The sequence below is a fragment of the Oncorhynchus masou genome, chromosome 19, assembly GCF_036934945.1.
Source record: "Oncorhynchus masou masou isolate Uvic2021 chromosome 19, UVic_Omas_1.1, whole genome shotgun sequence".
Lineage (NCBI taxonomy): Eukaryota > Metazoa > Chordata > Actinopteri > Salmoniformes > Salmonidae > Oncorhynchus > Oncorhynchus masou.
In genome coordinates this window covers 25,178,198-25,202,439 of record NC_088230.1, presented here as the reverse complement: position 1 = coordinate 25,202,439, position 24,242 = coordinate 25,178,198, and the positions used below count along the sequence as shown (strand labels likewise).

General features: G+C 41.3%; 2 protein-coding genes across 3 annotated transcripts in view; one reads left to right on the top strand and one right to left on the bottom strand.

Moving 5' to 3' along the window:
• The window catches only part of LOC135506054 (5'-nucleotidase domain-containing protein 1-like), a 79,415-nt gene extending 55,888 nt beyond the window's left edge, over positions 1–23,527 (bottom strand). The window contains exons 1-6 of the mRNA XM_064925428.1: positions 23,269–23,527; positions 22,511–22,602; positions 22,186–22,257; positions 21,879–21,988; positions 21,600–21,679; positions 21,401–21,482 (exon numbers count right to left, since the gene is read on the bottom strand). Of these exons, the coding sequence (XP_064781500.1) occupies positions 21,401–21,482; positions 21,600–21,679; positions 21,879–21,988; positions 22,186–22,257; positions 22,511–22,602; positions 23,269–23,361 (529 nt within the window). The 5' untranslated portion in view covers positions 23,362–23,527. The remainder of the gene's footprint in view (positions 1–21,400; positions 21,483–21,599; positions 21,680–21,878; positions 21,989–22,185; positions 22,258–22,510; positions 22,603–23,268) is intronic.
• On the top strand, positions 13,582–21,243 carry LOC135506053 (collagen alpha-1(X) chain-like). 2 transcript variants are annotated; one of them, XM_064925426.1, is made up of 4 exons: positions 13,582–13,715; positions 14,203–14,341; positions 15,234–15,269; positions 18,773–21,243. In XM_064925426.1, the coding sequence occupies exons 2-4, from the start codon at positions 14,218–14,220 to the stop codon at positions 20,629–20,631; spliced, it is 2,019 nt and encodes a 672-aa protein (XP_064781498.1). In that variant the 5' UTR covers positions 13,582–13,715; positions 14,203–14,217; the 3' UTR covers positions 20,632–21,243. The 2 variants fall into 2 exon arrangements, with proteins under 2 accessions (XP_064781498.1, XP_064781499.1); XM_064925427.1 differs by lacking the exon at positions 15,234–15,269 and having other exon boundaries at positions 13,584–13,715.
• Positions 23,528–24,242: the final 715 nt, after the last annotated feature.

Here is a 24,242-nt window from a genome sequence, read left to right as displayed (position 1 = left end):
CATCATCTTTCAAATGACCAAGAACAACCAAACATACAGATAGGATGCTGGGGATGATTTTAATGAAGAACATAAGATGGGAACAATAACTGAGTTTTAGACAGATAACTTCAAAAATGAGCGAGCTACATAATATTGAGCATTAAGTCACCCAGGTGTCTCATACAAATGTAACCAAATGTACCTGTCACGCCTTGGCCTTAGTTATCTTTGTTGCCGGAGCCCGCCTGGGATTCGATGGAGCAGTGCGAGGAAGGTTACAGGAGAATGGAGTTGGAGAAATGAGCACGGCGGCGCGGTACGAAGCCCGAGAGTCAGCAACCTAAAATTTCTTGGGGGGGTGGCACACAGGAATTATGGCGAAGCCAGGTAGGAGACCTGCGCCAACTTCCTGTGCTTACCGGAGAGCGAGAGAGACCGGGCAGGCACCGTGTTATGCTGTGGAGCTCACGGTGTCTCCAGTGTGGGTGCATAGCCCGGTGCGGTACATTCCAGATCCTCGGATTGGCCGGGCTAGAGTGGGCATCGAGCCAGGTAAGGTTGGGCAGGCTCTGTGCTCAAGAGCCAGGATCCGCCAGAGCCGCCAGTCAGCCAGGATCCGCCAGTCAGCCAGGATCCGCCAGAGCCGCCAGTCAGCCAGGATCCGCCAGAGCCGCCAGTCAGCCAGGATCCGCCATTCAGTCAGGATCTGCTAGAGCCGTCAACCTGCCTGAGCTACCTCTTAGTCCTGAGCTACCCCTCGGTCCTGAGCTTCCTCAGTAATGAGGCACCCCTCAGTCCAGGTGGGCCCTTTGTTAGGGTTACTAGGCCAAGGTCAGCGGTGAGGGTCGCCACTCAAAGGACGCTAAAAAAGCGAACTAAGACTATGGTGGAGTGGGGTCCAGTCCCGCGCCAGAGCCGACAGACGCCCACCCAAACCCTCCCCTATGGGTTTAGGTGTGCGGCCGGGAGTCCACACCTTTGGGGGGGTACTGTCACGCCCTGGCCTTAGTCATCTTTGTTTTCTTTATTATTTTGGTTAGGCCAGGGTGTGATATGGGTGATTTATGTGTTTTGTCTTGTCTAGGGGTTTTTGTAGATTTATGGGGTTGTGTTCAGTTTAGGTGTCTAGGTAAGTCTATGGTTGCCTAGATTGGTTCTCAATCAGAGGCAGGTGTTTATTGTTGTCTCTGATTGGGAACCATATTTAGGCAGCCATATTCTTTGGGTATTTTGTGGGTGATTGTTTCCTGTCTTTGTGTTTACTGCACCAGATAGGGCTGTTTCGGTTTTCACGTTTATTGTTTTGTAGTTTGTTCATGTTTGAGTTTTCTTATTAAAGAACCATGAACTATAACCACGCTGCGTTTTGGTCCGCCTCTCCTTCCCAGGAAGAAAACCGTGACAGTACCGAAGTGGCCGAATTGGTACAGTGATACATTTTGAAGGAAAGAACTATATTACAAAATACATAAATGCTATTCTAACACACACCAAAAATAAATATATAAAAATAAAAAATAAAAATAACAAGGGTAACTATTTACTCTCTCGCTTTCTCTATCAATTTCGTCTATAATTTGTGTTAAATCTGTATACCTAGACTTTGTTTTAGCTTTTCCTGATTTATTCTCCATAATTTAAATATATAAACTTGCTGAAAATGCTATTGACTATGTACTGCTATGCGTAACACTTGTGGCTCCGTCAAGTAGGATTTGCAATGGCGAATTAACCTCTTTTACACCAGAATTTACGACAAAGGCTGGTCTTCAAACGTATAACCATTACATATTGCTGTTTACCTCAGCTCATTGGCTATCTTCCAAGCTAGATTTTAAGATGATCGGTGGTCATTGGGCCAAAATACAGTCAATCAATGATAGACCGGTCCTAACATTGGTGCGCAATGAGGTCTTTGATTGGTGTCTTCAAAATCGGTTTGTTTCGGTCAATACGTCCCGGGAAAAGAACCATCACGTACGGTTGTGTTAGTAACAACCAGAGGATTGCAATGAAACCAACCATGACTGAATAAACGTGTGTTTAGTGTGTGTAATTACCACGAACGCTTCGTCCAAAGTTGAATGAGACGGAAATCACAGACGATACTCTGTCTGTTCCCTCGTTTGCAGTGGCTGTTGCTAACTCAATGGCTAGGAGGTATCACTTCTGTTGTGAATAAGAGTTCAAAGTTCATACCATTCGCGACCAAAGCTCACGCTGATGTTGGCTTCGTTCTGTAGTTATTATCTGAACCATGCTGACATCGGACCGTCATCCTCGGAACAGAAGGTTACATTGTCGTCAAGGGATTATATAGGAAGGGAGAGGAGGGCGTGTTTGAATTTTTTTTATAGCCCATGTCCCTTCACAGGGGCGGGACACTGATTGAGCAGAGCCCTACCTTATGAAAACCCAAATCTCACATTTTAGAAGCTAAAATCACATTTCATCCCATCACAAATAATTTCATATTCAAACATTTAAATTGAACAACAATTCCATGTGAATCCGATAACTCTGATGTGTAGACTTTCCACTGTAGAGTTTATGTCATCTTATCATTGATGAGAATGTCTCAGATGACAACTGAACTGACATCATTTTCATTAAGTACCACCGCATATGTTCCATTGGTCGGATTATCAGAATATAGTTAATTTCCCCCCACCTTCTGATGTTCCCATAATCTCTATGTTAACCAAGGGTTTTGCAAATGTAACATCAGTAGGGTAGAGAGAGAAAAAAGGGGGAAAGAGGTATTTATGACTGTCATAAGCCTATCCCCCCCTCTTGTACACTGCTGCTACTTGCTGTTTGTTTGTTACCTATGCATAGTCACTTCGCCCCCACCTACATGTACAGATTACCTCAACTAGCCTGTACCCCTGCACACTGACTCGGTAGCGGAGCCCCCTGTATATAGCCTCGTTATTGTTATTCTTATTGTGTTAATTTATATTATTACTTTTTATTTTAGCCAACTTGGTAAATATGTTCGTCTTATTGAACTGCACTGTTGGTTAAGGGCTTGTAAGTAAGCATGTCACGGTAAGTCTACACTTGTTGTACTCGGCGCATGTGGCAAATAAAGTTTGATTTGACAATGACATTCTAGATGATTCTGTGCTTCCAACTTTGTGGCAACAGTTTGGGGAAGGCCCTTTCCTGTTTCAGCATGACAACACAAAGCAAGCTCCATACAGAAATAGTTTGTCGAGATCAGTGTGGAAGAACTTGACTGGCCTTAACAGAGCCCTAACTTCAACAGTATGTCCACCTTAATCTATAATGACTTTCTGGTATATTTGGTTTTGTACAGTAGGTACTTCTACTGTTATCGTTAACAGAGCAAATGAAATGTAACCACACATTTACCACTCATACTGTACATCTCCTTTAAATGTTGATATTGACTTGTCAACTAAACAATTCAATATTACTTTGTAATACAGCAAATAGCCTACAGTTAAGGCCATCTTACAAACTAATGTAACATTCAACCTTAAAATGAGAAACACATCCAGGGCCACATTGAGGTTATGGTACTATAAAGTTCTTATCACATAATCATATAAAGCATGCATGTTCAAGATATCATGCAGAGGTTGTTGCCAGTCTATGGAGATCTTCACTATGGAGATCTTCACAATTGCTCTAATAATCTCCTGAGAATCTCGAATGGCATTGATATCTTGCACCATGTACTTTTAATGTAAGTTCAACTGCAATCCAGGTCATTTAGTTCTGCTATTAGATGAAGCGCAGTAATAACACAATCTGTCGTATAAATCAACAAAATGTCTGACATTGTATTCCCATTTAAACTTTGCTGTACTATTAAATGGTTGAAAGAGCAGTGATAAACCTTTGGGTGACAACTAAACCAAAAATCAGACATCGTTTCTCCATTGGAATTTGGTTATGCTTTTAAAACAGTTGAAAGCATAGTGATAATACAGTCGAAATGTAACTAACTTTTGTCTGTCTTTTTGAGTGGGTGAATATACTGTAGATTGTAATCTCATTGATGTTTCAACCAACTATTACCTAATTATCTACATTGAAATGACCTGGTGTGCCCAGTGAGTTGTCGTATCTCACTAATCTAGCACAGAACAAAGAACAAAAAAAACTAGGGCACCATTTAGAGTGTCAGACATAGCAGTGGACATCCCCCCCTTCGAAGAGGTATGCCTTACCAGAAGTTCTATGGAAACAGACGTACATGTCTTATGCTACACAGGCACCATACTAGCACCCTACCCTATTATAAACTGAACCACACAATAGATACACGTTTTCAAGAACCAAAACAAGTTTAAACAATATGGAGTTTTATTGTTAATTGGTAAAATAAGAAGCTGTATCTCGTGAAAATGTTGACACTCAAATAGAGATATCCTCTCCTCAGAGACAAGCAAAGGTAAATTGTGCCCTTCCTGTATGTGTCACCCTAAAAACAGCCCAGCCACATTTCAAATGCAACTTACGGCACCAGTGCAACCTTATAACTGAACTTCTGCCATTGAAACAAACCAGGAGTTATGGATACAAAACTGAAAAGCAGTCAGGACACAATGACTGCTATAAATAAAGACCAAAGCCTGAGATCTTCTACTATAATGCCTCAATGATTCACTCCTTACATGTTTCTGCAAATTGGTTTGCCCAACTCATTTCAGAGTGGTTGTGGGTACACTGAATGTAAACATAGACAGCCAAATTGCCTTTCCTGCCCAGTTTTCGACTAGCTGTCGTATCATTTATGACAAAGTTAGTGTGCGACGACATGGATAACATCATGGTACCAAGTTAAACATGTAGCATTACAAAGCTGCATGTACATGGATACAGTTGCTATGTCGACACACAAGCTGCATGTACATGGATACAGTTGCAATGTCAACACACAAGCTGCATGTACATGGATACAGTTGCTATGTCAACACACAAGCTGCATGTACATGCTCAATTCATGACAAGCATTCAACCTTAAAATGAGAAACACATCCATGGCTAGATAAAACCATTGCCCATGCATGCTTAAACGATTCATTAAAACCAAAAAACCACAGAAGATTTAAAAAAAAGTTCTGCTCATTCAAATTTCACAATCTAATTTTACAGGAGTACAGTACACCAGTTTGGTGACTGTCTTGAACAAAAGCAGTATAGACAAGATCCATTGACAAATTTTTGCCGAGAGTCCCAATGGATAGAGAAGGATGACCACCAAGCTGTTCAAAAAAACCTCTTAAATGACAGTGATAGTGATGACTTGGAGCCAAGCAGATGGCTTTAGATAAGCTGGGCTGAGAAAAATAAAACCTTCTGTAGCAAGTGTCCTTCCAATCAGTTGGGACGTTTTTTTAGACAAATGTTGGTTACTCAGAAAATAAATACCATTTCACGCAGGAGATAATGGTTGGTAAACCACGTAGCTCACTTATCATGGCTGCGGTGTACTGTAGTGAGCAAAAATTTAATTAGATTGATTTTGAAGGCATATGCCAAGTCTACGCTATAAACTTGATTTTCTCTACCCCGCAGGCCAGAGCAGTTAGAATCTTGACAGATTGCACCTTTGTGCCATGGCTCCATGTATTTGTAAGACTATTTGTGAATTATAACGGTTTGGTTGAATAAAGTATTTTAAAGAAGATATAAACGGCTTTAGATATTTTTGAGCAACTGCTATGGTGTTTATTCACATTGAAAGGCACTAATAAGCAATGAAAACATTTGAAGTGGTTGGTTTGATGAGAGAAGTTTGATATTCAAATACTACATTCGCATTAACTGACAAAGTACTTCTTTTCTAGAGCTGCAGGATTTCCCGGGCAACAAAGCACATTTCAGTGTTGTCATCTATGTGTTTACTGGCACAATTAAGCATGAATTTTCTCCTGTGTGCTCCTCCCGGTCCCTCAGCAAAACTCAGGCAAAGTGCAGTACATATGTTTTTGTCCCAATTGTGCAGTAAAATATAGGTATAGTGGCTATCTATGCAGCTTTAATCCACTTTCAACAACGTGTGAAATAGGCTAATACAAGTACCTATCTTTGATGACAATTTTCATTCACATTGTGATACTCCATTGTAAACACCAGTATCTTGAAAGGCTAATGTAAGCTTACTACCTTTTACCAAATCAGCAATTTATGACTCAGTCACTTTTTCCTTGGCACCAAAATACTTCAAAATAAGCAGTCTTAGTACAACTATTCTTGCTGATGATGGTATGCTGTTTGGTTAATTCTGACTTAATTGCTGGGGGAAAAAAACAAGAAAATTGAGGGTTCTATTAAATCACTTTTCCTTCCTTTGCAAAGTAAAAAAATATGGCCACTGAGCAAAACTGACATTGATGTTTCATAGTGATTAAGTTGGGGGCATGGTTAACGAGCCCTCACCAGTGGTCATTATAGGACAGTTACAGAGCCCAAAGCAGTTAAACCCGACTCATATCTCACATGCACACTTGGCCTATTATTTGTGGACGAACAACGGGAGTCTTTTGAAGTGGGGGAAATTGACTTCACCTCAGCTGAGTGAAAGTTGTTAAACACTGCCAATTACAGTAGCTCATCTAAACAATCTGGTACTCCATGTCATTGTTTTTGTCTGACTGCCACATCACTAGTAGTGTCTGTTGTTAGATGCCATATTAGAGAAAATGATCACGGAGACAAAATTCTTAAATTAACGCATTTCAAATAGGCAATATGTAATGATTTTTTTCCTGGTAGGACAGTGCTTCAAGAGTCAGTGTTGTGCAGACCTATTTAATTCATCTCCTGTGAGGAGGCCAAGGACGTGGAGAAAAATTGGTAAAAGCTTGATTCTACAAATAGCTTGCTCCTTACCTTTGTTTACAAATATAACTCCACACATTTCTAAAACTGTCTTGTTCCAGCTGTTGGACACATAAGCACCCATTTTGGGAAGAGAGGAGAACCCAACACTATCTTTAAATGTTCTGTGCTTTCTGCTCCAACTAAGAATCCTGTCATGCCAGAAAGAATCTGTAATTCTCCTCCCACTCTTTCATTTCTCAAAACACACCTAAACAACAACACGTGTCAACAGCCTTTAATATATGGATTTCACAGAGCTCAGCTGATGATAGCTACACGCATACAGCACCGAAGCCTACACATGGCCAACAATAATTGCATAAAATGAGGGAACACATATGGTGGTGAACTACAAAGATCCAAACATTGACATTTTGTAACATATGGACCAAAAAAAGAGGAAAACTAAACATTTATCCAGACAATTTAGCACCATCAAGAATAATTGGTTGTGCAGATATAGTAATGGAATCCTTTTTTAGCCAGTCTAATGATAGTAATGTAAATTAACTTCCAACAAAATAAACATTTAGCTTTCCCCCCCTTCTATTCCACCACGGTATTCACAAGAAAAGATTTATTCAGAAGTTATTCCTCATTCATTGGCCCTGGGTTTCTGTTCAAAGAGGAAGTAGCTAGCCTACAGTACCTCTTAAACCAAACATTCTTCCCACCGTACTGAGAGTGGTGTTCAGAGATTCTTAAACCACACACCTAAAATAAAGATTCACCCAAGAAAAACAAAAACAGTCCTGACCAATGAGAAACTCTAAAAGGGGAATCCAGAAGTTTGACACTACTGTATGAAGACATACTACAGGGCACTAAGAATGATAGGCCGCAGCCTCAGAAACACTATAAACAATGTGTGCAGAGATTAGGATTCAAGGCTAATCTAAACCACTGTGCACAACATATTAGGGATATTCAACCAAAAGGTGGATCTACTGTTTCAGACAAAGCTGCTCACTCTTGAATGCTGTTTGCAAGCTTTGGCACTTCTAAGTTCAGGTCAAGGCTTTTAACCAAATTCTTGTCAAAAGACCAAAGTGAAAATGCAGTATACAAAAGATAGCCCTAAAATATAGCTATGGGATGTTTACCAACATGCAATGGCTTGGATTCTCAATAGTGCTTGCATGTCTTATTCTTTTTTTTATCTGACCATAATTATTTTGAGAGCTTCATAATTTGGTAAACACAGGAGCTCCTCCCAGAATAGCAAAAACAAAAAAAAGGTGCATCCTACTGGGCACATATGTCAATTCGGAGTAGTGGGCGTGTCCAATGACATGGTTTTAGAGGCCCTCCTTTTGACCGCAGAGAATGTAATGTGCTATTTTAAAAACTCATTTTATGCTATTCAAAACATTTAGCCATGGCTTATGCCATGTTCTTATGCTATCTGAGTGACTCAAACATTATATCAAAGTTGATGGGGGCCCCATGCCATGATATTTATTGCATTTTAGTTTCTCCCAATCTGTCTAGTTTTTATTTTGGTGATTGTTCGTTCTCAAAGATGATCTTATTTAAAAAAATATATATATAGCTTCATTATCTTTTCCACGTAGTTTATATCTGGTTTTAATCTTTTAAGTTCACTTTGAAAACATTTTACAACCCCCCCCCCTCCCAAAATGTATGTTAAAAAAAATATATATATATATATATATATTCTTTAGTTTTGTTTTTGTGGCAGCCATGATTTAGCAGCAGCGGTAGGGGAAAACACTGCTATCTCACCACTAACTCCTACACCACCTCCAGAGGCGGAAACCTGAAGGCCGACTGCCAGGTCAGCCAAGCCCAGGCCAGAGCCCTCTACACCCCCAGCGTCCCTTGGTCATGAGTTTCTGGACTCTGGGTCTGGGTTGGGGACGCCAAACTAGACAGCAGCTGTCTGATTGACAACACAGAAGTGAATGGGAAGCAGAGAGTGGGATAATGGGAAAAAAACATGGAAAACATCCCATAGTCTTTCAATAGACTGCAAAATGATGGTGAATATAACCATTAAGGCATATAACCATATAAGCACTCATTGTGCTTTATTGTAATCATTAATCAAATGTTTAAAGTAATGTGAATTAGACATGCAGTCAGTGCATACATGGCCTCTTCAGGAACTCAAGCCAACCAAACAGGATACCAACTTTCCACAGTAACTGCTTTTAATGACATGTCACATCTCTCTACAAAATGTCTAAAACAATCCTAATAAAAACAGCCAACTTAGATAATATGACAATAGACGTCAATCTACGTTAACTGCATGTTATACGGTACAATACAGGTTTAGGCTTAAATCAGAATCAGTTAAACATACAGTACCAATCAAAAGTTTGGACACACCCATTCATTCAAGAGCTATATATAGTTGTAGAATAATAGTAAAGACATAAAAACAAATTATTTTTTAACAAGGCACACCTGTTAATTGAAATGCATGAAGCTGGTTGAGAGAATGCCAAGAGTGTGCAAAGCTGTCAACAAGGCAAAGGGTGGCTACTTTGAAGAATCTCAAATATAAAATCTATTTTTATTTGTGTATCACTTTCTTGGTTACTAAATGATTATGTATGTGTTGTGTCATAGTTTTGATGGCTTAAATATTATTCTACTATGTAGAAAATTGTAAAAAATAAAGAAGTAGGTGTTTCCAAACGTTTGACTGGTACTGTATATAGTTTGCAGATTTCAATCCAGAGGCAGACTTTTTGGTCAGAACACTCTTAGCTCCATAGCTAGTAGAAAATATGCTGCAAATTACAATATTATTTCAGACTCAAAAACAATGCACTTGGACAAAATGTTCCATCTTATTTTGTCCTGGTCAGAATTCAAACACACATTTGTAAGAAGATTGAGCAACAGTGCTGGTGTCTCAATACCAGAAAAAAGCCATGGGATTGGCTCAGGCATCCACGTGAGCCGTTTGTTCCACTTAAAGAGCTGTGGAAGGCATAGTTAGACTGAAAGGCACTAGTCATTAAGGTTCTCCTTTGTGTTGTGTACTGCCTCAATGAACATAATTGACTTCCAACAATCCCCTCCCATTACCTGGTCCTCAAGGAGAGCCTAAAATTGGAACCAGATCTGATTTGGAACATTCTCAAGACTTTAGCATGAAAAATAAAACATTCAAGGCTTTTGGCCTTAATCCCCCCCTTTCTCTGATTATCAGCTTGTCAGTCATTTCTTAATGTAAGTATTTACATCTTAAAATGACAACAACAAAGTCAGGAGGGATGCATTTTGGGTTTCCGGTTCCTATTTGAAACACAACCTCATCCTCCTCAGGTTGGTCCGTTCTGCTTTTGACCCTAGATGTTGTTCTTTTGGGTCCCTGTAATTGCACCCTTACTCAGCTTGGAGGGCCAACATCAATCCTTCCATTCATAAAGCTGCAACTGCCTCTTAGTGGCATATTGGGTTTATTAAAACGTTATATCTGTATCCCAGTCACTTCCCAGCTAAAACAAGCTATCTTTAGACTCCCACTTTCTACTCCTTTAACTGGCATAGTTACATCATCAACCTGCAATTATTTTCTCCTTTCTCTCAGGCAGTGTGGCATCCTCAAATCACTGGGAGCAAACAGAGGAGAGAGATTCTAAACACAGACAAACGTGTCACCCAGCCTATGCCTTCCCAGCAATCTAAAACTGAAGCAACCACTACCACAATGATTCAAATAACCCGGGCAGCAAAGACAAGCCCAGGGATGATCATTTTATGATGGCAAGGTTTGCACTGCAATTATGATGGAAAAAAATATTGGGCAAAATAATTAATTTCATAAATCTAACACAGAGTGCTGTAAATCATTGGGATAGTAAGAATAAAATATATATTTATCTGTATCTATTATCTGAACGGTCAATTATAGGATTTAAACATCCAAAACAACTTATTTGTAGTCCCAGTCACCAGTCCAACTTTACCCATGAGAATAAATAAACTACAAAAAGCAGTTGCTGTTTTGACAGGGTATTTTGCACACCAGACACATGAAACCATGGCAAATGCAAAAGGCTTATTTTAATTGTATATATACATATATTCAGCTTTCAATTAGATTAAAAACATCTGCCTAGTGCTTACTAATTTGAGAAAAATAGGAGTCTACATTTGATCTCTACAGTGTGCCTGTATCTTGTACTAAGATAATGGGATAAACGACTCCAGTCATCAGCATACTAATTAAACCCAATGAAAGTGAATTAGTCACGTCTGGAGAGAAGCATTACTGTTCAACAGTTTCAACAGCAGCACTACAAAGGTTACGGCAGAACCTTTCATAGACTCTCCTAACATTCTAATAGAGTAGCAAGAATGCCACCACATCATAAAGTGGTTCAGGAGTGATGTGAAAAAGGCTTACTGTAAAAATGCCAACGTTTGTGCATTTCTTAACAGGCCCCATTGGCACGATGCAACACTCTGATGACTAATACAATAGAGTGGTCTTGAAGGTGTTTAACTTCTATCCTGCACACAAACTGTCTGACAATCCAGACACACCCCAAAAAAAAATCATAGACGCAAATCAAAAATAAACATGTTGCCACTGTGGGGTCCACGTAGCTTTCAAGGTGAAAGTGTGATGAGGGACAGGGACATGTGAAGTTTTTAAGTGTTGACTCCACCCCCTGTGACTCTGTCATTTAACTAAAAGGGGTTTACCAAGGATGCCCAGTGGCTCGACTGGCTTTCTTCTGCGGGCTGTAAACTAAGAGTTGAAAATATGTCAAAAAGCACAGTTAGGTTTTCTGAAACCTAAACACATCCTAGAGTCCACTTCAGTCGTAACTACAGTAAAACTTAAGCTGGCATGGATTAACAAGTGCAAAACAGCTCAAAGAAGAACAAAGATAAATACTGCAGATAAGGAGACAAACACACAGTCTTGTACAGCTAACCTTGTGGGGACACACTTCAGTCCCATTCAAAATCCTATTTTCCCTAACCCCTGACCCTAAACCGTACTCTTACCCGAACCCAAAAACAAAACCTTAACCCTAAAACTAACCCTAGCTCCTAACCACAAATTTAATTCTAACCCTAATTCCAACCTTAACCCTAAACCCCCTAGAAATAGCATTTGACTTTGTGGGGACCAACAATTTGTCCCGTTGGTCAAATTCTAGTTTGTTAACTATTCTTGTGAGGACTTCTGGTCCACACAAGAATAGTTAAACACATCCACACACACTAGTGGCAATGTGAGGCAGAGCTTCTTTATACAAAATGTAAAGCTGCAATATTTAATTTTGGGCTACTCGACCAAATTCACATAGAAGTGTGAGTTATAGATCTGCCATTCTCATTGAAAGCAAGTCTAAGAAGCTGTTCTATGTGCTCTATTTCGATGTTTCTCATTCTTAAGTTTTGTTTTTGTTTAATTTACTTCCAGTTTTGTACACCTGCTTCAAACAGCTGAAAATACAATGTTTTGGGTTTCATGAAAATATATTTCACAGTGGTTTAGTTGGTACAATGATTCTGCTTGTTTTGTCACAAACTAAATTTAGGTGAACAATTAGAATTTTAGAAATCAGGAAATGGCTGATTTCTTCATATTGCACCTTTAAGTATATTTGTCCACTGCATGCGACTGTCCCACATGATATTGTGTGTAATACGAATGTTACTATATAGCCCAAGGTAACATCACAAAACACAGTTGAGAGACTCTTGGGAAAACTAAAGGTAGGTCATGCACATAAGAGTACTGCACATAATCAAATCAGTTAACAAGATATGAAAAAGTATAGAAGTAAAGAAAATTACACAAATAAGACCATGGTGGACCTTCGATAACACCCGACCACAAGGTCTGAAGACAGAAACTCAACTCTGACCTCTGATGTACCCATCTTGCACTGTGGCTCAGTGGAGGCATAGTACCGCTGTATGCACTCTACACCACACACAGTTAAAACAATCTTGCTCTCCAGTGAATAAAATAGCATGGCTATAAATGTAACTAATGTTTACCAGAGTTCACTAAGCTGACATACCGTATTGATTGTGTTACCACAATACACGATCTGACATTAAAATCCTGCAAGGGAGCAATATATCAATATTTGTTTGCGTGCACAAGGCAGAAACTACACTGTTGCCTGGAAATTCCTGCCATAAGGACTCAATGGTCTGGGCCATTCACGTTGTTATTTACCCTGACAGAGGGACTGCATGGGGTGACAGGGAAAAAGCTCAAGTATAGACGTTTTTCCAGGGTAAAATGCTCACTCACTGTCAAGAAAATTATTTTGTAAACATGTAATGTACTAAAGCCATTCCCCCAGCACCTGTTTTTGAGCAGTCGGAAATATGCATCAATGGGTAAAAGAGGGGAACACTTATGTTATTATTAGAATTCATCAAAAACACAGCAATTAAGATGTCAAAGACATCCCAGAAAAAAGTTATACCCATATAGCTCTGTATACGACTTGAACTTACAACCACATATACCCTCAAAAATATCAAAATGTCTCCTACACTGAGTTAAACCTCTTTCCGTGCTGCTCCATTGAGAATGGGGCAAGGGAGGGAGGGAGGGAGCTGTGGGGTTTTTAAATGCTATGAGAGGACTATCATCCTGAAGTGACATGCCTTCTCTCTCTGAAGACATGGCACCCTTCATTAAAGCTGACATCACAACGGGGCGGGACGCCTATACTAGGTCGATTGTGGGTGATGTTAGAGACAGATTTGGTATAAATACCCTGAGCCCAGCGGCCTGGGTAGCAGCAGCCAGCTCAGACTTAACCTCCAGACTTAAGGACTATACAGCAACGTGCCGGGACAGCAGCCTCCCGACCCCCACTGATCTTTTGGAGCCTAAGTCTTCTCTGCTGGTAGGTGTACCCTGTGTGTGTGTGACTCGTGTGGCCCTCTGTTTCTGGTGCTGTGAGGTGTACAGTGTGTATGGGGCCATGGAGGAGGATGTTGGGGTCTTGGGGGAGTCAGTTGGGTGCATAGTTGAGGATCAGGTGTAAGTAGAGGGTCCTGGGGGTGTCTAGCTTCAAGTGTTCCCCGTAGCACGGGTCTTAATCATCACTGTTATGAGATGGTTCACTTGACGGTGGGGAAGGGACAACCCATACATAACAGACTGAGATGGCTCTGGATATCTGACTGAAGATTGGGGGTCTGCAATGTTCCCTACTGTGCTTGTATCTTGTAATTCTGACTCATAAATGTTAGTTTGCTGTTGTGCAGGCCCTGCTATAGAATGGTACTGTGTGTCTCGCCACTGTCTCTGTATGTTGAAGACCATTGACATTTCAACAAACTGATAGAATGTCTGAAAATATTCTGATGTTCTACATTTCTTTCATGCAGGTTTAACTTCACAAGATGGACCTCAGGGTGACAAGTGTTCTCCTCCTCCTGGTGGCCTTGGCCGTGGCAACGCCAGAGAGATATTACCATGTACAGAAAGTAGCCAAGCAGCAGTATCCTACCAAAAGCCATGTCCAAAGTAAGTCTCAACATCTTCATGTCTATCAGCTTGTTATTGTTGTAAAAAATATTTTGTTCATCAGCTTTGCAGTACATTCTCTTGGTGGGAAGCTTAAGGAAGGTTTCATTCCAGTTCTAGAATGTAATAGAGGTTTGTCAGTCGGACCAGGAGTTTTTCTTCACCACCTGACTAGGAAAAACTCTTGACCAGAGAATAAAAATGTCAATCTGGAAGATACATGACTGTTTTGAATTCCTAGTTTTACAAAATGGGACTTTAAGTACAGAATAGTGAGAGGTATATGTAATATGGACAAATAAGCATGGTTTGTTAAAATATGTTTTAAGTTACTAATTAGCCAACCAGTTTAATGTTATTTAGCCAATTAATTAATTTAAAATTGCAGAATATCCAGCATTACTTTAATTTACAACACTGTGGAAGTTAAGTTTCTAGTAAAACACTCTACATAGAACATGTAATCTTATGAAACAGATAGCACATTATCCTTAACAAGGGAACCAGTAACAGATGTATTGATGGGACCTGAGGCAATGTCTCAGTCAATATTGTTGAGGGTTTTCACCTGACCATAGCTGTTGGTGGCGATAGGAAACCATGGACTCATGCATCCTTCCACGCTCCCAAGACATGACACACTCGTTCATCAACAGAAAGTGGATAATAAACATTAGTTAGGATAAAAACTATTCTTCTGGCTGCAATGGTGCTGACAGTCAGACCACAGAGGTTCTGTAGAAGTGAGAGCCAGGGGCAATTATCACTTCTGTATCTATGCCTTGTTAAAACACCAACATGCACCAGCTGCCACATAACACTACTTCCAAGATATCTCACTCTTGACAAATATTGAAATATCCTGCTAAATATCCTACTATCTTCTCTTCAGGAGAAAGCTCAGAAGACAGCGGGGAAAGTAGAGAGGGTAAGACAGTGGGGCTTGACAAAATGGAAGAGATCAGACCATTCTGTCAAGAATATGGTCCGGAGTCAAGTGTTGCCGCTCAACCAGACTCCGGCACTCAGTAGCTTTGTTGAAGATGTTTTGATGCAGTTTTTTATGGCCGGTGGCCTCTGACATATAAATAGAATACTTTTCCACAAGTCAACAATGAAAACAGATGTTACCACATTGCACTCCCAAACAAACCACTTTGTAGTGTGCTTAAATTGTCTCAATACTTCTCAAAACAAACACCCTAAAGTAGAGTAGACAAAATTGCACATAATCTCAAATATGCATCCTCAGTTGATATAACGTTACAATGTGAGAGCCATGGCATAGCCTACATATAAAAATATATATGGTTTGACCCTGACAATAGACACGTGATCTAGGCCTAAACCATTCAGACTAGACAAGTCAAGGTTCAACAGCTGGCTATGCCACTGTGATGACCGTGGTCAGTACCATCACCTCCCAGTTTCTGAGGTATGACTTGGCTGCCAAAGTGTCCAATTCTGACACATTCTGCTCTTCTGGGGTTTCAAACCTACTCCTCAGTGGCTTTCAAATTACAGCCCTGTCTCGCCATTTTGTTCTCAAAGTGCTATTCCAAAGCAGGAAAAGGCAAACACGTTTTTCAACAAATAGTGCATCCAATCCACTTCGTTCACTGTAACCAAATGTTCCCTACTGATTTTGTATCAGTACTTTACACCGTGGCAATACAACACCACACATTACTTGAGGACAGTGTTGGGGAATAGTGAACTATATGTAATTTAACTAAATTTATCAGTAGCTTGGAGGTGGTTTAACTACATTCAAATCTTGGTAGTGTTTTCAGTAGTTAATTACTTTTGGGCATACAAACAACATGGGTTCAGGAAAATGTTGAGGTATTGTGGGCTAACCTCTCAAAGACAGGGATAAAAGTATCCTGTCAGCATTTCAGGACTTAGACCAGATGCCACACATTTAAACCATTATATCCCAATATGGCCTGCATTGTACCATAATATGTCCTACCCTGTACTGCCTCACAAATTCCACACTAACAAAGAGGAGGAAAGGTTTCAAGGTGAAGCACATTCATCAACAACTGGAGGACCACAAACCATACCATGCACTACAGACAACTTGGGAAATTAAAGAGTTCAACATAGTATGGGTAAATTAAACTAAAATAACTGGCTACAGTAGTCTAATATAGTCTCAACATGATGTGCATTGTACATGTACACCAGTGTTTATGTGACCCTCTTCTCAGACCACTGGTGCTGTCAAGATGACCCTAGGAAAAGCAGTCCGTTCCCACAACCTCCCTCCATAAATCACAGACTCTGTTGTTTAAATCGCATTGTGGTGTTTCAGAGGGGAATACCAAAGCAAAGGACTCAGGACAAAGGAACCAATTGACATGCAAGTGGTCAAAGAGAGGGAGAAATGGACTTGACTTAACAATGATACACGACATGATCAAAAGTATGTGGACACCTGCTAGTCGAACATCTCATTCCAAAATCATGGCCATTAATATGGAGTTGGTCCCATCTTTGCTGCTTACCAGTCTCCACTCTTCTGGGAAGAATTTCCACTAGATGTTGGAACATTGCTGCAGGGACATGCTTCCATTCAGCCACAAGAGCATTAGTGAGGTTGGGCACGGATGTCGGGCGATTAGGCCTGGCTCGCAGTCGACATTCCAATTCATCCCAAAGGTGTTCGATGGTGTAGAGGTCAAGGCTCTGTGCAGGCCAGTCAGGTTTTTCCACACCGATCTCGACAAACCATTTCCGTATGGACCTCTTTGTGCACGGGGGCATTGTCATGGTGAAACAGGAAAGGGCCTTCCCCAAACTGTTGCCACAAAGTTGGAAGCACAAAATCGTCTAGAATGTCATTGTATGCTGTAGCGTTAAGATTTCCTAAGGGTCCTAGCCCAAACCATGAAAAACAACCCCAGAACATTATTCCTCCTCCACCAAACTTTACAGTTGGCACAATGCAATGGGGCAGGTAGTGTTCACCTGGCATCCGCCAAACCCAGATTCGTCCGATGAAGCGTGATTTATCACTAGAAAGAACGTGTTTCCACTGCTTCATAGTCCAATGGCAGCAAGCTTTACACCATTCCAGCCGTCACTTGGCATTGTGATCATAGGCTTGTGTGAGGTTGCTTGGCCATGGAAACCCATTTCATGAAGCTCCCGACAAACAGTTCAGTGCTGAACTTGCTTCTAGAGGAAGTTTGCAACTGAGGACAGATGATTTTTACCCGCTACGTACTTCAGCGGTCCCACTCTGTGATCTTGTGTGGCATACTACTTCGCAGCTGAGCCATTGTTGCTCCTAGATGTTTCTACGTCACAATAACAGAACATACAGTTGTCCAGGGAAACTTAAGCAGGGCAGAAATTTGACAATTTGTTGGAAAGGTGGCATCCTACAGTATGACAGTCACTGAGCTCTTCAGTACGGGTCATTCTACTGCCAATGTTTGTCTATGGAGATTGCATGGCTGTGTGCTCAATTTTATGCACCTGTCAGCAACAGGTGTGGCTGAAATAGCCATATCCACTAATTTTAAGGGATGTCCACATACTTTTGACCATGTAGTGTATATAGAGCAATGACAAGCAGAGGCAAAATGTTACATTTTCAAGCCTAATTGAAGAGATTATAATTTCATACTTGCTTTATGACTTCTATTTTGCACAGGATGGACATCTGAGAGATGGTAGATTAATCCGATCAGGGAAACCCCTCCGCCACTACATGTTTGCAACAGGCCTCAATAGCAAAAAACAAACATGAGTGGTGCATGTTGTTCCTCAATACCAATACAAATAGGGCACAGATATCAGTCATCAGCTTTCTAAAACATCTAAGATCCATTTGGGGCCTCACTGAGAATAACATCAACATATAAAATGAAAGACAAATAATTCAGATGCATTAAAGAATTTAAAAAAGTGGACTCAACTCTTCAATTGAGAATACTCTGATAGACACTTAGTCCATTGTAGGCTAAGTTTACCTTGAGTGAAATAAAATGAACTCTGGAAAAACAAAAACAAACTTATTGAGATGGAGAAAAAAAAGAGATCCTGAATCTAAACCAATTACAGTTGACTGTGCTTGTTAACTGCATCTCACTTTTTGGGCGACCTGACCAAATTCACATAAAAATTATAGAACATTCTCATTTATGTCAGGTATAAGAAGCAGTAGATCTGTGTGTGCTATTTCTATGCTTCCCTTTCGGTTTGGTACATCAGCTTCTAACAGCTGAAAAAACTATATTTTTGGTTATTGAAAACATATTTCACAGAGGTTTAGATGGTACAATGATTCTCTACACTATACACTGCTGTTTTGTCACAAACTGAAATTATGTCGAACTATTAGAATTATAGCAACCAGAAAATAGTGATTTCTACTTATTTCACCTTTAAGTAATTATTACTTATCCATTTACCCAGCTGTTGCAGGGGAGCCAGGTATTCCAGGATCCCCTGGTGAGCCAGGACCTATGGGCCCCCCTGGGCCTCCCGGCAAGAGTGGCATAGGACATCCTGGACCAAAGGGCCCAGCCGGGTCCCCCGGACCTGCTGGATACTCTGCAGCTGGCAAGCCTGGCAACGCAGGTGCTCCTGGGAAACCAGGTAGTAATGGCATGCCTGGTGAGAAGGGCCATACTGGCGCAACTGGCGCCATGGGTCCAAGAGGATCTCCCGGTTCCCCTGGAAGCCCAGGACCTGCTGGACAATCTTCTGTTGGCAAACCAGGCCCACACGGTCTGCCCGGCGGCATGGGGCCAAGGGGTGAGCCCGGACTTAAAGGACATCCAGGTATCCCTGGTCTGCCAGGACAAAGGGGAGAGAAGGGAGTTGGTATTCATGGGGCACCAGGTGCAAATGGTGCAGTGGGACCAATGGGACCATCTGGTATGCCCGGTCAACCTGGAGTTGGTAAGTCTGGTGCCACTGGATACCCCGGGGAGCCTGGAAAGTCAGGTACTCCAGGTAGGGATGGAGCTCCAGGAGCCATGGGTCTGCCAGGGCCAAAGGGCCACAATGGAAACCCTGGGGTAGGAGCACCAGGAAAGGCAGGTGAGAATGGCAGTCCAGGTATGCCTGGAAATATGGGACCTAAAGGTCCCCAGGGACATGCTGGACAACCAGGTGCACCTGGCATGCCAGGAGTTGGTAAACCAGGAGCTAATGGCATGCCAGGAGACAGAGGATCACCAGGTACATCCGGAACCACTGGTCAAAAAGGAGAGCCAGGGCCAACAGGTTACACTGGGGCAACAGGTGCTACTGGGCTTACGGGTCCAGCTGGTCCCCAGGGTGCTAGAGGATTCCAGGGAGAGACAGGTATTCAGGGACTTAAAGGTGATGTCGGCATGGTGGGAGCTCCTGGGGCAAAGGGAACCAAGGGAGATCAGGGACATCAGGGTTATGCAGGGAAGTCAGGTATCCCCGGGGCAGCAGGACCTCCTGGTGCAACAGGTGCTACAGGACATCAGGGTAATAAGGGAGGTCAGGGCCAAACTGGCGCTCCAGGTACTCCAGGTGCAAATGGGCTTCCAGGAGCAAAGGGACACACAGGCACACCTGGAGGACCTGGGAAACCAGGCGAGATCGGTATCCCAGGAGCAAGAGGACCAGTGGGGCCTTCAGGTCCAGCAGGTCAACCAGGTCTTAAGGGTCACCCAGGTCTTCCCGGTACACCCGGCCCAGCTGGCCAGATGGCGAAGGGAGTTTCTGGTCCCATGGGTCCACCTGGAGCTCCTGGTTCCAGAGGTCACAATGGTAACCCAGGTGCTATGGGACCTCCTGGCCCACCTGGTCCCCCTGGTGAGATGGTCTACCATCATGAGAAGAGCATGCCCATAAAGTCCCATGAGATTATGATGCCTCATCATGAGATGATGAAGGCCCCTATGTCTGCCTTCAGCGCTGTTCTGACTAGGGCTTACCCTTCAGCGGGATCACCTATTCAGTTCAACCAGATTATTTACAATGGTGAGCAGCACTATGACTCCCAGACTGGCATCTTCTCCTGCCAGGTACCAGGTCTCTATTATTTCTCCTACCATATGCATGTTAATGGTGCTAATGCATTGGTGGCACTGTACAAAAATGGTGAGCCAATCATGTTCTCATACGATGAGTACAATAAGGGCTTCTTGGATCAGTTGTCTGGCAGCACTGTCCTTATGCTGAATGCCCATGACCAAGTCTACATTCAGGTCCCTGATGAGGAGACCAATGGTGTCTTCGCTGCCGACAATGTTCACTGCTCTTTCTCTGGGTTCCTGATTGCTTCAACGTGATACAAACACTAATAAAACCTTGAAACCTTAATGAAACTACTTAAAGAATAGATCAGTTTACAACTTCCATTGAGATTTGGTTGTCATTGTAGAATAAATAAAAAATTATGTAATATTCTACAAGTTCATTTGTCTTTCAAAAGGCTAAAAAAGTAAGAGCAGCAATTTTCTGAAGTATTCCATTGAGACGGGCATTCAGTTCATGGAAGCATTAAAATAAATTCAGGGGAAGAATATCATTTAGGAATTAAATGGTTTTTATCACTTTTATCACTATTCCCACAAGTATTCAGCAAACAATGATTAAAAAGTTTGAAAATACACAAAATGGTGCTCTTTGACTGCCTGCAACATTTACAGCAGATTTTTTGTTTTCAAAGTGTTTAATAAATGTCTTGTAATATACATGCAAAGGAAATCATGTTTTTATTTTTTTTGCAATGCTGTAACAAACCTTTGACAAACCAGCAGTGTATTATTGTTACACGCATTATGAAAAACAGTCATTCAAAAATGTACTATGTCAACAACAACTTTATGCCTGAGGATGCATTCATGCTATGTTTAACTTACTGACCAAAGTAAAGAATAAAGTCGAAGTTCTGAAACTGACACTTTTGTCTTGTTTTTTTGTGACAGTACGGTAGGAAATTGAAAATATTGTTTGATTTTGAGCCCACTGATACGGCCCATTAAATGAGTGATTCTGATATGGTGCACTGGTTCAACAACGGAAAATGATTGATTCTAAAATAAGTGATCAACCTACCTTTAAATGCTGATGTGTTGTAATTGTGGTCGATAGCAGCGACCATGTCTTTCCAAAAGTCTGAATTCACCTCATTCCCACGCTGTTGACCAAAACAAAATAATGTTCTTGAAATAAAATGCTTTATATGTTGTTGTCATTTAAACAAATGTGTAAACATTAACTATCATAATGAACATTGATTTGAATAGATTTTTACCTTGCGCAACATATCCACAACTCTGCCACAGAGAAGAGCCCCAGGTAGATCGAAATAGTTGTCATAAAAATAGTACTTTGCTGCAGAGAATAAAACAGAATATATTTATTGTGAGAAACAATCCAATCATTCACCACTCTGTAAATTGGAAATAAAGTGAGAAGAAAGAAGCCCATGTTTTCAGGAGATTGTATTATCATGAAATTTCAACTGCATTACAAAAAATAAAAAGCACAAACAAAAAGGAAGGGTCACACAGATTGAAGATTTAAGACTTACTAGATCTCGTAAATGTGGTATTGAGGCTATTAAAGTGCTTCCATTCCCTTTTTGGACCGTAATGTTTAATGATATCTTCTGTTTTGAGGTTATTGGTCCCATGGGTTGCTCTAATGAAAACAAACAGGTTTAAAGTCAGGCTTTTTATTTATTTTGGGTGGAAAGAGGAGTAACAAAAAGACATGCGTGCCCAAATACTGTACATTCATAGTGTACCAACACTTCAAAACAGGCATTTTTCCTATCAATATTAACAGAAACCAATATCAATGCATGCATTTAACTGTATCATTAACTGTAAACCTACCGTAAGACCGTTCCATCTTCCGCCAATTTAACCAAGTTTCCATCCTCAAGGTCTACCACTAAGCCCTTGAAACTGGACATACAGAATAGACATTTCATAGTGGTCTTTGCCAAAGAAAACACATGTTGATCCATGTCCTAATGCTAGGCAATAAGAATCTGTGAGCATTATTCAGCATCTTCCTTTTTGCTTAAAAAGTGCCCTTTATTCAACCTGAAAATGGGGTAGTCTGAATTTACAAGGGCACACCACGGTCATTACTCATTACAGCATAGAGAGGAAGGGATGATTGTATCCAGTCATTCTTCTGCTGCTAGTGACTCACCAGAAATCCCAGGTAGCAGGGGTCAGTGTGAGAAGGTCCTTGTCATAGTCTTTATGCTCCACTAGATACCTGGTAAAGCTCTCATAGATCAGCTGCAGAGAGGCACAAAAGGGTCACTGTTATAATCTATCCACAGGTGGGGTGAACATTCAGTGACACTGAACATGTATTACTGTACAATACATATACACTGTACTGTACTGACAGCTACCACGATGGAGCTGCCTCGTATGCATTAAACCGATTTGTAAAGTCATGGCTTCAATGTCATTTACGTTCCACACAGAGGATACCATTGGTTTTCTGCAGCTGGCAGTCAGATGTCACACAGACGTGACTCATACCAGACACCTTAAGGGCCTGCTGGCTAATCTGTTGTTGCTAGCATGTGGCTTATACATGTCATGTTAGCTATTCCATGTTGCAAAAGAGAAAGACTCCCCTGCACTACAACAATATCGTTTTAGGTTTTGGCGCGTGCAATACGACTGCAACGTTTAGCATATGAACACCATGTAGGAAGTATTTTATATTCCATTCGTTTCGTAATACAATACGAGTAGTAGCTATTGATGAAATGCAGCGAACCGTGAATGTCTGACTTGACACTGCGAGTTGGAAAGGATGGTGATGTTGCATGCAATCATTAGGCTACTTGGTAGCAATTGCCGGCTACATTGTTACTGTATCGTGCTGTTAGAAATGCGAAGAACAGCACGCAACGTTAGCTTTAGCTCGTGAGCTACAAATAAACTCACCCTGGAGGTCTCTTTCAAATGGTACCGACAGAGTGTGTGGTCCAAATCAAAACCAATGACATCACAATCTGAAAGGGAAAAATATTCGCTCATTTTAAAGACAATGCTGGAAAACAAGGATGTTGCCCTGTGCACTCCTGCAGACGACTGTCAATCAATGGGCTCGTTTGCGTGGTTAGGCTGAAGCAACCGACTGAAGACGAAAGCCGATGAGTACGCTTCGAACACACCGACTGTATTTTTGCGTTTTGGACACCAAAAGTGCTTTAATTTCCAATGGAACGCTGCGTTTGCCTTGCAGCGTTGCGTTGCGTTGCATGTGTAGGTCATGCGTTCGATACATGGAATGTATGCATCAAATTGTATGCGTGGACTTGACAGAAAGTAGCAAAATGTGAATGTTGAATTTTTGTTGGACACATATCCAGTAAATAAATGTGGGATTACATAATAAAAACAGTTTGATTGCGTAATTTCTTTACATATTTTATTCATTTATTTGCCAAGCAGCATACATATTATTTATTCGAAGACATCCAAAAATGTATTGTGAGAGCCTACAATATAATTTCCCTCCAAGTTTTGGAGCGAAATGCAAAATAGTCAAGATAGCAGAGAGTAGGCTCTTTCAACAGTGAGACCAACGTTGAGGAAGACGGTTTTGATCGCACTGTTGGGCTGGGACCAGCCCCGCCGAAAGCGCAGGTCTGTGTGGGTCCAGAGATGGTTGAAGTCCCGAAAGCATGCAGGGGAGTTCCACCGTCTCATTCAAGAGCTTCGACTATTTCGAGAGCAATTTCGAGGTTACTTTCGTCTGGACCGAAGCGAGTTCGATCACCTGCTCCAGATGGTTGGAGCTGTTATAATAGAGGTAGACCCCTTTGGGGAAAATGTTATACATGGAACCGAATAGGGTTCTACTTGGAACCAAAAAGGATACTACCTGGAACCAAAAAGGGTTCTTCAAAGGGTTC